The 14,190-nt window shown below is 36.2% G+C and overlaps 1 protein-coding gene across 1 annotated transcript; it reads right to left on the reverse strand.

The window, feature by feature from the left end:
- Positions 1 to 5,932: 5,932 nt before the first annotated feature.
- LOC150099964 (transcription factor SOX-14-like) lies at positions 5,933 to 11,488 on the reverse strand. The gene has a single exon (XM_090402931.1). It carries the CDS (start codon positions 11,319 to 11,321, stop codon positions 10,518 to 10,520), a length of 804 nt encoding a protein of 267 aa, XP_090259057.1. The 5' UTR covers positions 11,322 to 11,488; the 3' UTR covers positions 5,933 to 10,517.
- Between the last annotated feature and the right edge of the window lie 2,702 nt (positions 11,489 to 14,190).

Consider the following 14,190-nt stretch of genomic DNA (forward strand, 5'->3'; position numbering starts at 1 on the left):
TGAGCAAACATTTAACGAAAACTGTTCATTTGTTGATTCACGGGAACGCCATGGCATTAAAATCGTAGCATGAGTGAATGTAGCGTCGTATAAATGAGCATTGGTCCTAACTGAAAAGCGTCGTATGAACGAATCGTCGTAAGGTGGGGGTATTACTGTGTATGTGTGTGTGTGTGTCCCTTTCTTCATTTAGAGTACAATTATACGTTGAATGCTGAATAAACTTTTTTCATTCCTTCTATATTTCATGAGCCTCCCTAGCTCAGTCAGTATAAGCAAAGCCTTTTAGTCAGAAAGATCTGGGTTCGATTCCTGTTAGTGACGGAAAGAACCCTTATCTGGTCTCTTTCGATTAAAAGGGAGTTAGACGGTCTCATACGGAGGTAGAGTTTTTTTTTTTTCACCCGGAAAGTAGAGTTTTTCGTCCCCCAGAACAGGAAAACCTGCCCCGTGAATGATTAGAGTCATGAATACGCCCCAGCCATATGCCGGCCCCGAGCCCGGATAAAATTGGGAGGCTGAGGAAAGCAATAGTAAACTATCCTGTAAAAAATCTCACCAGGAAAACTTTATGGGCAATGCCTATAAAGTCGCCATGGTCGGAAACGACTGAAAGGGAAAAAACAATAAACCACTTGCATATTTATAATAATTTAGAGTTACTGCGTTAAATTAAAATTAATAAATATGACGCAGATCATGACATACGAACATTTAAAACGTTTTCATTCTTTATCTCTCTTTATAAGGCTAAGGCTCTTTCTTGGCTATTATGCACAAATGTGACCTAGGTTTCTTAGAGATGTGAAAGAGGTGAAGAGGATCCAGAAGCGAGTTATCAAGATGGTGACAGGTCTATGGGATGCACACAAATCTTCAATTTATCCGTATGAACATACATTAAAGATTTGTGGGTCACAGAAGTTGGTTAATAGTCGAAAAAGGGAGAATATAAACATTTAAGTTACTTGAAGGATTTTATAGGGTTGATGTAGGGGAAATATTTCTGCACTTGGCTAGCGGAGGCAAAACAAGAGGTCATCGCTGGAAATTTAGTATGAGTGTAGTAAGTAAGGATGTGTCGACTTTTTTTTTTTTTTTTTTGCTCGGAGAGTGAGGAATGGGTAGAATGAGTTGTCAGAGTCAGTTGTGAGTACTGTGTCGGTGAACAGATGATGGTTAGTGTTTTGCGAAATGTTAGTGGACCATTTTGCGATGAGCCTGTGGACTCCATTGAGTGAGGCGACCAAATAACAATAATAACGAATAGCGAAACTCTGTTTAATATTTTTTAAATTGTTACTAGGCGTACTATTTATCATTAAACTTACATATTAATAGAGTGAATCTTATATTTTAGACCCTCATTTTAAAATTTATTTCAGCAATTTATTTAAGTACAGTGAAATTAAGCAATTTATTTAAGTGGTCAAGTACATGACTGTACATGTACTTGACCACTTACTGATATTTTAAACCCGAATGGTTCTAATACGAAGTTCAAGCGAAAAGAGCGAATACCATATTGAGAGATTTGTAAAAACCCGATAATTGACCAAACTAACTTTTTCTTTCCATTTTCCAACCTCTGTATTTTCACATCTTAAAAACTGCAAAGCAAATTTATTTATATTGCAATTTCGATTTCTTGTAGTATATAATATTTAGAATGTTAACGATGCATGTCCATGTTTGTGTTGTGTAAATGAAGTTTTTCTCCCCTTGATGCTTTTTCTTAGTCTCTTTCTCCTCTCTATTTGTTCATTGCATTTTCAGTACTTGTCTCATAATCTCTAATCAATCACGCGCCTCCACCCCGACCACCGCAATGCACATTGGCTTTTATATCCACTTAACCCCTCATGGAAGCGCTCGTCCTTTGGAGGCGTGATATACGGACGGCAGATAGCAGCTCTTGTCAACCACCGACTCTTCGACTGCCGCTTGTAAGTCGGGGAGTTAAGGTTGAGTGCGTCGACAGTTTAATCTGCGCATTTCAAAGATCGGGGAGGGAGAAGATGATAGAGAGATGTTAACGGACCGTTTCCACACCTAAGGGTACTGCTGTTGTGACTGTCGATCCCTTGGAGAGGAAAGGCATAGAGTCGAAGGTTACTTAAATCATATAGCAAATTGATTAAAGATTAAAGGTTTATGTATGTTGTTATTCATGAAGAAAAACACAAGAAATCAATCCGGAAAGGGGAAATGAGGTTAATTCCCATAGACATTAATCACACAGAAAATATGTTTCTCCTTTCTCCGATGCTTGCCTTGTGCAAGTCATTTCATCCTTCACGTTGAGGGCCTCCGTAGCACATTATGCAGAGACGACACTCTTTGGTTGGAAAGAGCTGAGTTCGAATTCCATCTGCAATGCCAGAATAATTTCTAAAAGCACTTCAAATGACATTAGTCATTCTCATACAGAGGTTTCTTTTCGCAGATGTGTTCCCAGGAAAAACCCCGAACACACCTGCCTTTAGCAGAATTAAATACTCTTTCATCGTATAGTTTTCTGGAAGTTTTTGTAACGCCTAGTTTATGGTTGTTATTTTTAGTTATTGAGTGTTTCTGAAACTAAATGAATAATTTTAAGCTCCTAATATGAAACCAGATATGTCTGAGAAGCGAATATGAACATGAAGCTAGTAATTTCCTTATGATTTTATCTGACAAGGATTTTCATATGTTTCTCTGAAGGAATTACATTCTTTATAACAAGTTCAAGGAGTCTGAGAAATTCAAGCCAACCTCAGATAATCTGTGAAAGTAACCCTACTCTCTCTCTCCCTCTGTGTGTGTGTGTGTGTGTGTGTGTGTGTGTGTGTGTGTGTGTGTGTGTGTGGAAGATAAATGTCCAAAAATTATGTACATGCAATAGTTGTTGTTGTTTTTTTTCAGTGTTCGAAAAACCCCAGAAGGAAACATTCCACCTATTGTTTGTGGCCAACGAACTTAGAACTGAGAATAAACTCCTCAGCCATGGGTGTCCGCAGAGAGGGACAAACGGGGAACTTCCCCCCTCCTAGATCTACTTGAGAAAAAACAAAAAATTGAATAATTAAATAAAAATTTATTAATGTAATTATTTGTCTACAAGCTTTCCCCCCCCCTTCCCCTGGAAAATTTTCTACGGACGCTCATGTCCTCAGCAAATGTTTATTCAAAGCAGTTGGGGAATCAAAGATAGTTGTGGTAATCATTTTTTTCCCGGTTGTTCTTATATATAAATTGTACTGCATCATATGTGACTAATAATTTGCATTGTGTATATTTTATTTTATTTTAATCTTTGAAAAATGACATACATTGTTCTTCGGGTCCATATTTGTCCAGACGTTGTTTTTCACGATCCTACGACAAAATACATTCGCTTACCTGTAAGCAAAGCATGTTAAAGCAGAATAAAGTATGCTAAAAATGAAATTCGCGTAGCAGTTTTTCAAAAATCCTGTGCTTTCTCTTTCTTAAGCTAAACCAAGCACTGAAAAGGAGCTTCTAGCACCAGGCGCAGGTTTTCCAAGGTTCCAGCTCTTCCTCTAAGAGAATGTATTTTCTGCACTTGTTATTTAAATTTTGTTAACTCTTTTTATATTGATGTTATGCATAGCTATTTCAGAAGGTACTTCTTTGCTTTTTTTTCCCCCTAACATGTCTTCGAATGTTTTTTCTAGCAGATTTACATGGATGATCCTTTTTCACTAGGGACTGTAGTGACAATAGCAGCTCGCACTGTTCTCCTCGGTTATTCGATAAATTCATCGTTAATAAGAGAGTGTGTGCTTAGTCAATTTTTAGATTAATATTTGTCTAATCGGTTTGTAAATTATAGTAATATTACACTCATCCATATACATCTTATATGGATGAGTGTAATTTAATCATACATCGTTCATCAATTGATACTACATCAAAATACAGGCCGCCAGTATTTTGATGAGCGATAATTATTGAGTGAGATCATTAGAATGAGTGTGCGACATCGCACTAGTGCGAAACCGGGTAAGACCGAGAGAGCAAAAGATACATGGGAAGTATGCGACCCAGTTATTCATACTGTTTCTTGGTTTATTTTAATTAGGAATGCACTGCTAGGGAAAGGAGCTGATGGTATTCTTACCTTCTATTGGAATTAACGGATTGTAGGTCCTCTGAACCAAATTTCTTGATGGTAAACTGCTAAAAATGTAGGCTATATTATTGACGTATTGAGTGTTGTTATAACTGCAGTATTAAATACAAACTGGACTACAATGACTTGGATCTTTCTTCCTTCACCTTTTCTCATAGGACACTACATCTGTATTGTCCACTCACTTTTTTAGGTGAGACTCTCTTTAGTGGGAGACTTTTTTTACTCTCACTTGGGTGGTTACCCCCCCCCCCAAGAGAAACTGTAAACCTATAGTATATCTGCGCCAGGGATTTGTTTTGCATTCTTTAGTTTATTTTATGTATACACAGGATGTACCAAAAGTCACGTCTCATAGGCCAGTCACAATATGGTTTATTGATTCCCCTCCCCCCCCCCCCCTTTCAGATTGTTGTACCATGGAACCTAAATTAACGTGAAAAGAAAAACTAGAGATTGTTCTTATGCATGCTAAAGATGGTGCCACACAAAGTTCAGTCGCTTGTGAGTTTAATTCCTTCCATCCTGATAGGCCTCTACTTGATCACCGTTTGTAAATTATTTGTTCGTTACAAAGAAACAGGAAGCAGTGATGATCGGCAGCGCAGTGGTCGACCAAGAAGTTCAGTTGATGGAGAAAGATCTGCACGGGTCTGTAGAAAACAGCCCACGTAAATAATTGAGAAGTTGTCACAAGAAACAAATTTTCCAGTGAGTTCCATTATACATTCTTTCGTTCAATCATTTTCACTCGTATAAAATCCAATTACTTCAAGAACTACACAGCGATGACCGAGATCGTTCGAAGTCGTGAGTAGTTTGTGCAGCAGGTAGTTGCACAAACCCCTCAGTACTTCGCACGTGTTTCACTGAAGCAATGGTTCAGTCAACAGTTTACTTCGGAGACTTTGATCCAGAGTTTCCGAAGTAAACTTAGAACTTTTCAAACCATTTCAGTCTTTCAATAAGCAAACGGGTCTCACACCGGACAGCGAAATTCATCTATTACTTAAAGGCAATCACAAACATCCAGGCTCACGGCGGATCCGAACGGGAAGCCTGTTGATTGGAAAGCGGAAGCGCTAACCACTCATTCAACCAGACCCAACCACTTAGTCTAACCCTGCTGTGATAAGGACTATTGTATATATTAATGAATAGGATCTTCTCATCAACCACTAAATCTAAGCATGGTTAAGGATCAATTGCAAACACAAAACTTTCAGTCTCACTTGAATAGGAAGTATTAGAAAACAAATTGAAATATTGCGCTTAAGGATTTTAATATTTCAGTTTAGATCTGAGGTTAACTCATATTATGGTAATCCCAGATACAAAAAGTTGTTGAACTGTAGTGTCTTCGTACAGTGAATGTGGGGAAGGTTGGGAATATAAAAAAAATAGCTCTGAGTAACTGTACATTGTAATTATTTAGGCAAATGCGTTGAAGAAAAGAAAATATTTCAACTAACAGTTCGGGAGAGGATCTGGCTTAGCGCATGAAGAGCAAATGGAACGTGATAAATTGCTTTGAGAATCTCTTATCAAACCAATTGACCTTTTGTACTTATTCTTGTACACCTTTTTTTTTATTTTTTTAACCCGGTAGTTTTCATTAGTCTCCAGAATTTAATTTCGAAAATAGTTCCAAAATCTAGACCATTTAATGTTCTATGTTTGCATACGCTAATAGGGTTGAATTAGTAGATGAGATTTTGTTTTTCACTGTCTGTGGAATGAATCAGTTGTGATATAAAAGTTGTTAGTTAAGAAGAAAAAAAAACATTCACTTAGAAATTTAGATCGGGACAACAATTTATTTCTTAGTTTTTATCTCTCATTTCACACATCATAAAATACAGTTTATGCAGTCAATTCTTTACATGAAAGTAAAAGAAATCGATTGCTTAATACTATTTAAATCTTCTAAATTGTTCTTATTCCATATATTCTGATTCCCATCAGAAGAGCTTCATAACATCCCTGCTCTTTACATTATATTACAATAACAGTAGCATACTTTACAATTGTACATGTTAAATAGAAGCAAGGGATGATCTAGAGCTCAAATTGTTCACACATTTACATAGCTCTAGTAATAGTTACTTTTCTTTCACACTGTACGTCTAGAAAAATATTTTGTGTTGCTAGCAAGATATATTTCTTTAAAGCTTGAAACTTTTTTTATATTGTTTAGTAAGATTATTTCATATAACTCTAATCTGTGATTCATTTTTCCAGCGAACTTGAATTCAGATTTTTGGATACATTAAACTTTTACGTACAAATATCAGATGCAGATCTGCATATCAAGTTTACAGGGAAAAAATGAACCATCAGAGTTATAAGTTATTTAGTTATAACACTATAATAATGAAATTAAAATTAATGAAGAATTATATGTAAGTCAGTAATTGATAGAATAATTAAAGATTTGTAATCCATTATAAAATACCAAATAGTATCAAATGAATTCTTTAGGTATATATTTGAAATTATTACATTCTATCTCTGCATCCTATTCAACATCATTTTATATTTTATACCTAAAATGAATATAGGATAGTAAACGTTTTAAAAATAATTACGCAATGCTTTGAAATGTTCATAATTTAATTTTTTTTAATTTGCAAAATTGGTTAAATAGTTCGATATTTTTAAAATAAAAAAAGTTTACGATAATTAATAAATACATCAATGATTTTCAAATTAAAGATCTCCATTTTTTACACACTAAAGATTTGCCATTTACAGCATCTTAAAAATATTCGGCGTGTTTTAATTACAGAATTAAAAAAAAAAAATTAAACAGTGCGAAAGGGATTTTTTGTAGAACGAATCACCCCCACCCCCATAAAACTAACAAGTTGGTTTGAAGATTTTTGAAGCCTTATGCATGCAACCGTATCATTATGATTTTTTTACTCATCTTATTAAGAATATTGCATAGAAGGAATACAAACTGAGCATTAATTAAAAATAACCTTAAGAATAGAGTAGGATAATACCGTCATAGGTTTTTAGAAATGAGGAACTAAGGCTTTCTCGTGACAGAATGGTATACTAACATTGTTATACTGTCCCAAGATATTATTTGCCATTTCTATTAATTTTCTTATGCATAACAGTTTTATTTGCAGATATTAAATTCCTAAACAGGAATTTTTCAGGTTAGGTGTATATGGCATAACTATTCGCGACGAATTGGAAATGCAATGATAAGAATAATAGTGAAATGAAAAGAACAAGTGTACATCGAATCCAACATGTATTTGGGAGAGAACAGTGGAAAGAGAAGAAACTACAATTGGGAAAGAAAGAGAGAAACGAGAGTAATAGATCGAAAACGGATGTTCTTCTAACTGCAGATGCGCAGGTAGAAGAACTAAGAGGCTTATTGTTTGGAAAGACCTGGTTCGAATTCTTCCCCTTCTCCCAATTTAAATAACGAACTTTTATAACAGCTTTTCAACTGAGGATGAGTTAGATAATGTGGAAGGGTGTCCTTCTCTCGCAAAACAGACAAAAAATATTCAAAAAGTCATCTAGGTCGGGAAAAAAAAAGAAACATAAGATTCCCCCTCACCCCATTCATTTCTGTTATATCTCATTTTCCCTGTGAGATTGGCTGCTGTTATGTCCTGTACATTGAAGACATTGAAAATTAAGGTAATATGGATCCAGAGTAGATCCCAAAGTTACTAAAAAATAAAGCAAGTGCTTAAAGACATATATTTTCCTTTCTTTGTATATATATATATATATATAGAGAGAGAGAGAGATAGATAGATAGATTTTCAGTTTGGAGTTTTTTCCTTCCCTAATTAATATACTTGATCTGAATTCTAGTATTTTATAGTCAAGTTATCTTTATTATTTGTAAAGAAGCTTACTGATATCAACATACTTGTTAAGGGATTGAGTTTCTCGTTAATCTGACTCCTAAAACTTCTTTCGTAGACCATCCTAGGCCTCTACCGGCACATCTTTTTCCTATTTCGTTGCTAAATTATAATTTTGCTCAATAAGTGAATATAAAAGCAATAAGGATTCGAGTACTGTTCGGTTTTTTTTTTTTTTTTTTTGGTAACTGTTTTTTAATTTTAACTGTGCTTTTAAAAAATTATCTAACCAAATTATAGCAACTCCATTTCCGCATTTATCAAACTTTTGTTGTGTGTGTGTGTGTGTGTGTGTGTGTGTGTGTGTGTGTGTGTGTGTGTGTGTGTGTGTGTGTGTTTAAAAAAGATGGCCTAAAGGAATGCAGTAGTACGCAGTAATGCATTAAATATATATTTTAATAATTACAGTGACATAACTTTGATATCTTGATCTGAAGGATTTTAATTACTAAGCAGAGATTCAAAACATTTCTTTGAAGTTTTTATCTTTTTTTTTAAATTGGTTTTGATTCTTCTTTATAGATCAAAAAATATAAGGTTGAAAATAGTTGGAAAGTAATGAGATTAATTCTTCTAGATATCTTGAAATAACAACTAAATGTTCTAGACAATAAACTATACAAAATGCAATGCAAGTCAAAATAAAAAGGGGGGGAGGCGCAACACTAGCTAACTATAGTATTTCTCTTTATTTTTTTGGATATAAGTTCTGTCAAGAAAGAAAAATCCTAGAACAGCATACTTAAATACTAGGTGCGGTTTGAAACTGTACTTCAATTAATTTTTAATAGAATAGCCCCAAGAATTTTCGATAATATTTACAATAATGCAGAGAGCAGAAATACTAATGTTTAAATGTCTTAAAAGACAGAAGAGTTAACAAACAAATAAAAAAAATATAACAAAATTTTTATCGCAGGTGACATGTCTTCGTTCTTTAAAATCATCTGAATTATTTCCACTATCTAAACTAGATATTCTATACAACTCGTTGAGTCGCCAACGATCTTGAGCTAAAACCCACATAATTGGTGGGTGTCACAATTTCATTTGTAGGCAGCATTATTTGTATACTTAATGCTTTGTCTTTAAACAGCAATAAAACATTAGTAACTCATTAATCTAAGATGTGCCTAAAGAGAATATAAAAACAATAAAATTGAATAATGTCATATATATCGACTAGACAATTCCGTATGATATACGGTTGGTGTTTGTGAAACACAGGTGGCGCCACTGAATTTTGTAAATAATAGTTATTCATTTGCTTATTTTATTCAGTGGTTTCAAGAATGAATTTTTTTTTTAATTTTTCGCCAATCAGCCTAAACAAAATAATAACCTTATTATGTTACAAGGAAATAATAAATATCCTTAACTTAACATTTAAAATAATATTTAAAATAACTGGCAATTTGTCATTTTATTTCTCAACAAAAATATATAAAAATCTACAAGCGCTGTTACTTCGTCTGCTAAGCAGTTCGCCATTTATACTCTACAGGCTCTGTCGAGGTAAAAATTCATTTTAAGGTAATTAATTAGTTTCATAAAATTGTTTGAACAAATGTTATATAGGCTAGGTATTTTTTTTTAATATCTACGTATAATTCAATCTATAAGTAACCTATATTTGAATTTCTACATCAGATAACATCCCAATAATTTTAGAAGTAAAAGTAATTTAAAAAATGTCATGTCTGCTGTCGAACATGAAATGAAATATGAGATAATATTGTGAAATGACCTGACTCATAGTTACTGTCGATATACAAGCACTGACAAGTTCTTAGGAATATTATCATTATGGAAAATTGCGCTTTACCCACATTTCGAAATAGAAATTTGGTTTGAGGAACTGTTCCTCATTTTTAAAGACGAACATTTTTTAGCTAGCTATTGACTTAGACGCCACCTATATTTCGTAATGTGCACTGCTTCTATATGACTTGTTATTGGAGCAAAAAACAGCCGAGATCACAGATGACAAATACAATACCAGTTGAAATCACAAAATAACACAAACATAAACTACTCGATTAAACCACTAGACGAACTACAATGGCGGGAGAAAGGTCTCCACTTGTCACCTTACCTACTTTTACAGGTAGTGAATCTTTAGAGCCATCAAAGAAAATTATGGTTCGTTAAAGTTCCTTTCTAGTAGAATAAAGAAATCGTCATTCCTATTGGCATTAATCCTATCTTGTCGTCTAGTTCAAAAATTGATTTCCCTTTGTCTATTCAGCCACCTTAGTCCTATAGTTGGTAAGGCTTCCTCAGTCATTTGACGTCGTTATAAGTCTATTTAAGCATAAAAACAGCAACATCTACATACCTGCTTTGGCTAATATATTGAGCTAGGAACCGGTATGGATTGTTACACAGCGAACTTACAGGTCCTGTACATTTATGTCGTAGGATGTATTGACCTCCTTTGACTAGGTTGCAGTTTTACAACTTCATGCACCACGAAGCCGCTAAATAATCGGACTGACGGACAGATTCGGTGGACTGGAATGCCGGTGGAAACGATCGTCCGACTTCAGGAAGAAGCAGGCAAACGGTGAACGGAGGTCAGAGGTCTGCGGGGTTAGCGGAGACGATCCCGAGACGCTGTGGAAATAGGTAGACGACGGGGTGCAGCCGCACGACACTAAACCATAGGGAGGTGTCAAATTTCCGTGCGAGTGGGATAGCGAAGTCAGTAAGCTGCTGGCGGCAGTGTTATAGAATGGCGATTGACCTGGGCTCAACAGCGGACCTTCGGTCAGTTCACGGGGTTTGAAGAGCGTCGGAGACAGGGCCTCCGCTCGTAGCTTAGCGATGTTTCCATCTAAGGGACTGTACATCCCGCCAAAATACGGCGACAGGGCACTCGGCGCTAAGGGCAGCGGAAAAGTTCGGGCTGTGACGGCTTTTTCGCTTTCGATCACTGAGGTCATAGGAAAGCGCGCCAAAGGGTCGATCGGCGGTGGGAAGCTTGCCATAGGTAAGAATGAATTTTCTTTTTTCAGGAGCGGTTTCGGTTTTCGACGAGGTCGGTACTTGTAGTCGGGATGCTCTTTCATGTGAAGCGCTCGCAGTCGCTTTGCTTCGTCAATAAACGGTCTCTTTTCCGCCTCCGACAGCTGTTTCCATTCGGCACCGAGTCGTTTACTGATCTCCGAGTTGTGCATCTTTGGGTTTTCCTGGGCCAGCTTTCGACGTTGTCCTCTGGACCACACCATGAATGCATTCATAGGACGTTTGACGTGATCGCTGGAGGATTTAGATGACATCATGGTGGACTACTGACAGTTTCACACAAGCGAAAAGTTTCTCTCTCTCTCTCTCGTTCTCGCTACTCAGCTGTTCAACCCCATCACTTTCTACGTCACTGTGACTACGGAATAAACGTGGTGCGCACACAAACGTGACTCCAGCTACACCGTACCAGCAAGCCGCTACTGAAGGCTCGCTCTCACTAAGTCAGTTTAAGCTTAGGAAGCGTAAAGAGCGTTCGGAAAGTCTCTGCAATCCCATTGGTTGATAGCCCGAGATGTGATTGCTATTGGCCTTATGTTGGCTGACAGCAGCGCCATCTTACAATCGTCGGCATCATTGAGAGAGAGGGATCGCCAGGGTCGAACTGCAACTGTCTTAACAAGGTAAGAAACCGATAGACTTAACGTGCGTCTCATCTAACTCAATACGATTAATTTCGCATGTTTGGTGTGTTAGTGTACGGGTGTTGTTGTATCCGATGTGTGTTGGTTGGCGGGGGGGGGGGTGTTAAGGCGTGTGTTTGGATGCGTGCGGACCTCTAAGATTGCGTTCACAACGCAGCTATACGTCAAGCAGCCAATAGAATCTTAGTTTGTCGGAGAGAATAAATCCTGCGTCCTATTGTTTTACGATAAACGATTTTCGCCTCTTGTTGCCACACCGCCTGCTCCGAAATGGTGGAACGCTGCACGTGACTCGCTTAAAGGGGGGTGATTGCTCAGCTGATGAAGAGAAAGATAAGCAAGAATACGATTGTCCTATTAAGGAACGCATTCCTTATTTAATATAATCCAATTCTATATAACAAATCGGGGGGGAGGGAGCATAAATTTAGACGACCAGTAGCAGGTTGTTAATTTCCTGTTACGTTGATGGCTGAACATATCAGTAACATCCCTTGTCTGATAATTAGGTGAGTTACCAGGTTGGCGTTTCCTGTTTGATAGTATGGTTCGAATTTTTATTTTTCTTATTTATTTCATTTAATTAATTTTGTTTGTTTATTTGTAAATTATTTCCCCCATTTCGCTTCACTTGATGATGCACTAGAATAAAGTCTTGGTACGGTGCATCTAGTAGGTTGTCGATTTGTATCTTATAGAATTCCTATCCATTCAAAGCATAGAAATTAGCACTTTAAGTGTGCTAATAACTTGATAATTCGTTTCTAGCTAGGTTCAACTTTGAAAAATGATCTTAGTGACTATACCTTCTGACCCTTTTTTTTTTTTTGATATATTTGGTCAAAAGATAGCTTTTTTTCACAACACAACATCTTCATCTCATTTAACGAAAAATAATCAAAAGGTTTGAATTCTAATGAATTATTAGCTTCTTTTTTTATGTTATTTAAATGTTTTTTAAAACATTTTTAGATGGCAGTCCTACGTAGGAAGGGTTGTAAATCTGTAGTCCATTAGTACCGTAGGTGGACTAAGGATTAGTAATCCCGAAAGCCCACTACCAGTGATAGTAGATGAAGTTTTCAAGTCTCTTCAGGTCTCCAATGTGTGTTTTACACTAGACAATGAATTCATATTACCTAAAGGGCGTTACAGTCGCAGTACCATTCGCATCCGCAAATGATACTGTGACTTTTTCCAACTTTTTGAGTCTAGGGGGATACATATGATATGTGGTTTATCTTTTGCTTCACTGCCTATTTGTATTTAACGCAGTTCATATTATATTAGTTACCACCTTAGTATATTTGATGTCCATTGTACCTAACTGGTTGGTGTTTGGTCTTATGCCTAAATACATATTTTTCTGTGTAAATTGCGTGTGTCCGCTTGGTTACGTCACGAAAAACCCGAATTACCAGGAAGCAAAAATTCCGCTACCTCCGTAACACCAGTACTCACCTTCCGCTGAAAAGCCGTTACCGGTTGTTGACGTTTTGTACGGGATTCGAACACAGTGTTTTTCAATCAAAGGGCTTCGTCGAAACGACAGAGCTACGGAGGCTTTTAATCGTTAGCTACAACTGTTTTTCAGTTACCAATATGCCAGTCATTATCTCAGCAATTTTTTTTTCAATGACTGTAAATCGTTTCGGCAATTAATATTTAGCTGACTAGCGCAGAGTTACTATGTGGGCGCTGGTCATCCGAAGAACCGTCTCAGAAAATTGTGGGCTTAAGTTAGAGCTGCGCAACGTACATAAAAAATGAAATCATGACTCGTGTTTTACTTCTCTTCTCTAAATTTGAAGTCGATATTGAACGTTGGACCTGGAACAGTGTCTGTTCCTCTTCCATAGAACTATGCTGATTAGCAACAGTTACTAATTCCTGTTCTTTTTTTTTTTTTCCAATTGTAAAAACTACTTAATAGTCAACGCTATTTGTTTGTTTGTTTGATTGTAAGGGAAATTAATTAAAGTAGCTAATTCTAATGTATTTCCACCTGTTATTCAGAAAATCTCATCATGTCATCGGACAGTCTTTCCAACCACGAAGCATTCTTTTTCCGACTGAGCTACGGAGACCTAATAATACTCAGTAATAATAATAATACTGAAATTTGAAAATATTGTCACTGGATAGTCCTTTTTATAGCTGCTGTTACTCTCAAGGCATGTGGTTGTAGTTTACAAAATAAAGAAATGATTTTCGTTATATTTATGGTTATTATATTTAGTTATAGAATTTTTTGTACTTATGGGACAGCAGGGCAACAGTAGAACATTATATCAAAAAAAACATAGCCTTTCCGACAAGATTTTCCCACAGAAATAAAGAACATTATAAATACTAGCTCCTCCTTTTCCTCAACATTGCATGTTAAACTGGGTCACTTAAAATACTTTGTCAAAGTACCAGACAAATATGGGTCCGTTTTCAACAGTACTTAACTGCAAGATTTCCAAAAAATTTAGAAACC

This window comes from Typopeltis vanoorti, chromosome 13, assembly GCF_054136105.1.
Source record: "Typopeltis vanoorti isolate ZY-2024b chromosome 13, IOZ_Tvanoo_1.0, whole genome shotgun sequence".
NCBI lineage: Eukaryota > Metazoa > Arthropoda > Arachnida > Uropygi > Thelyphonidae > Typopeltis > Typopeltis vanoorti.

Coding starts and splice junctions, on each gene's coding strand:
- LOC150099964 (XM_090402931.1), bottom strand. CDS start 11,321: ATGATGTCATCTAAATCCTCCAGCGATCACGTCAAACGTCCTATGAAT.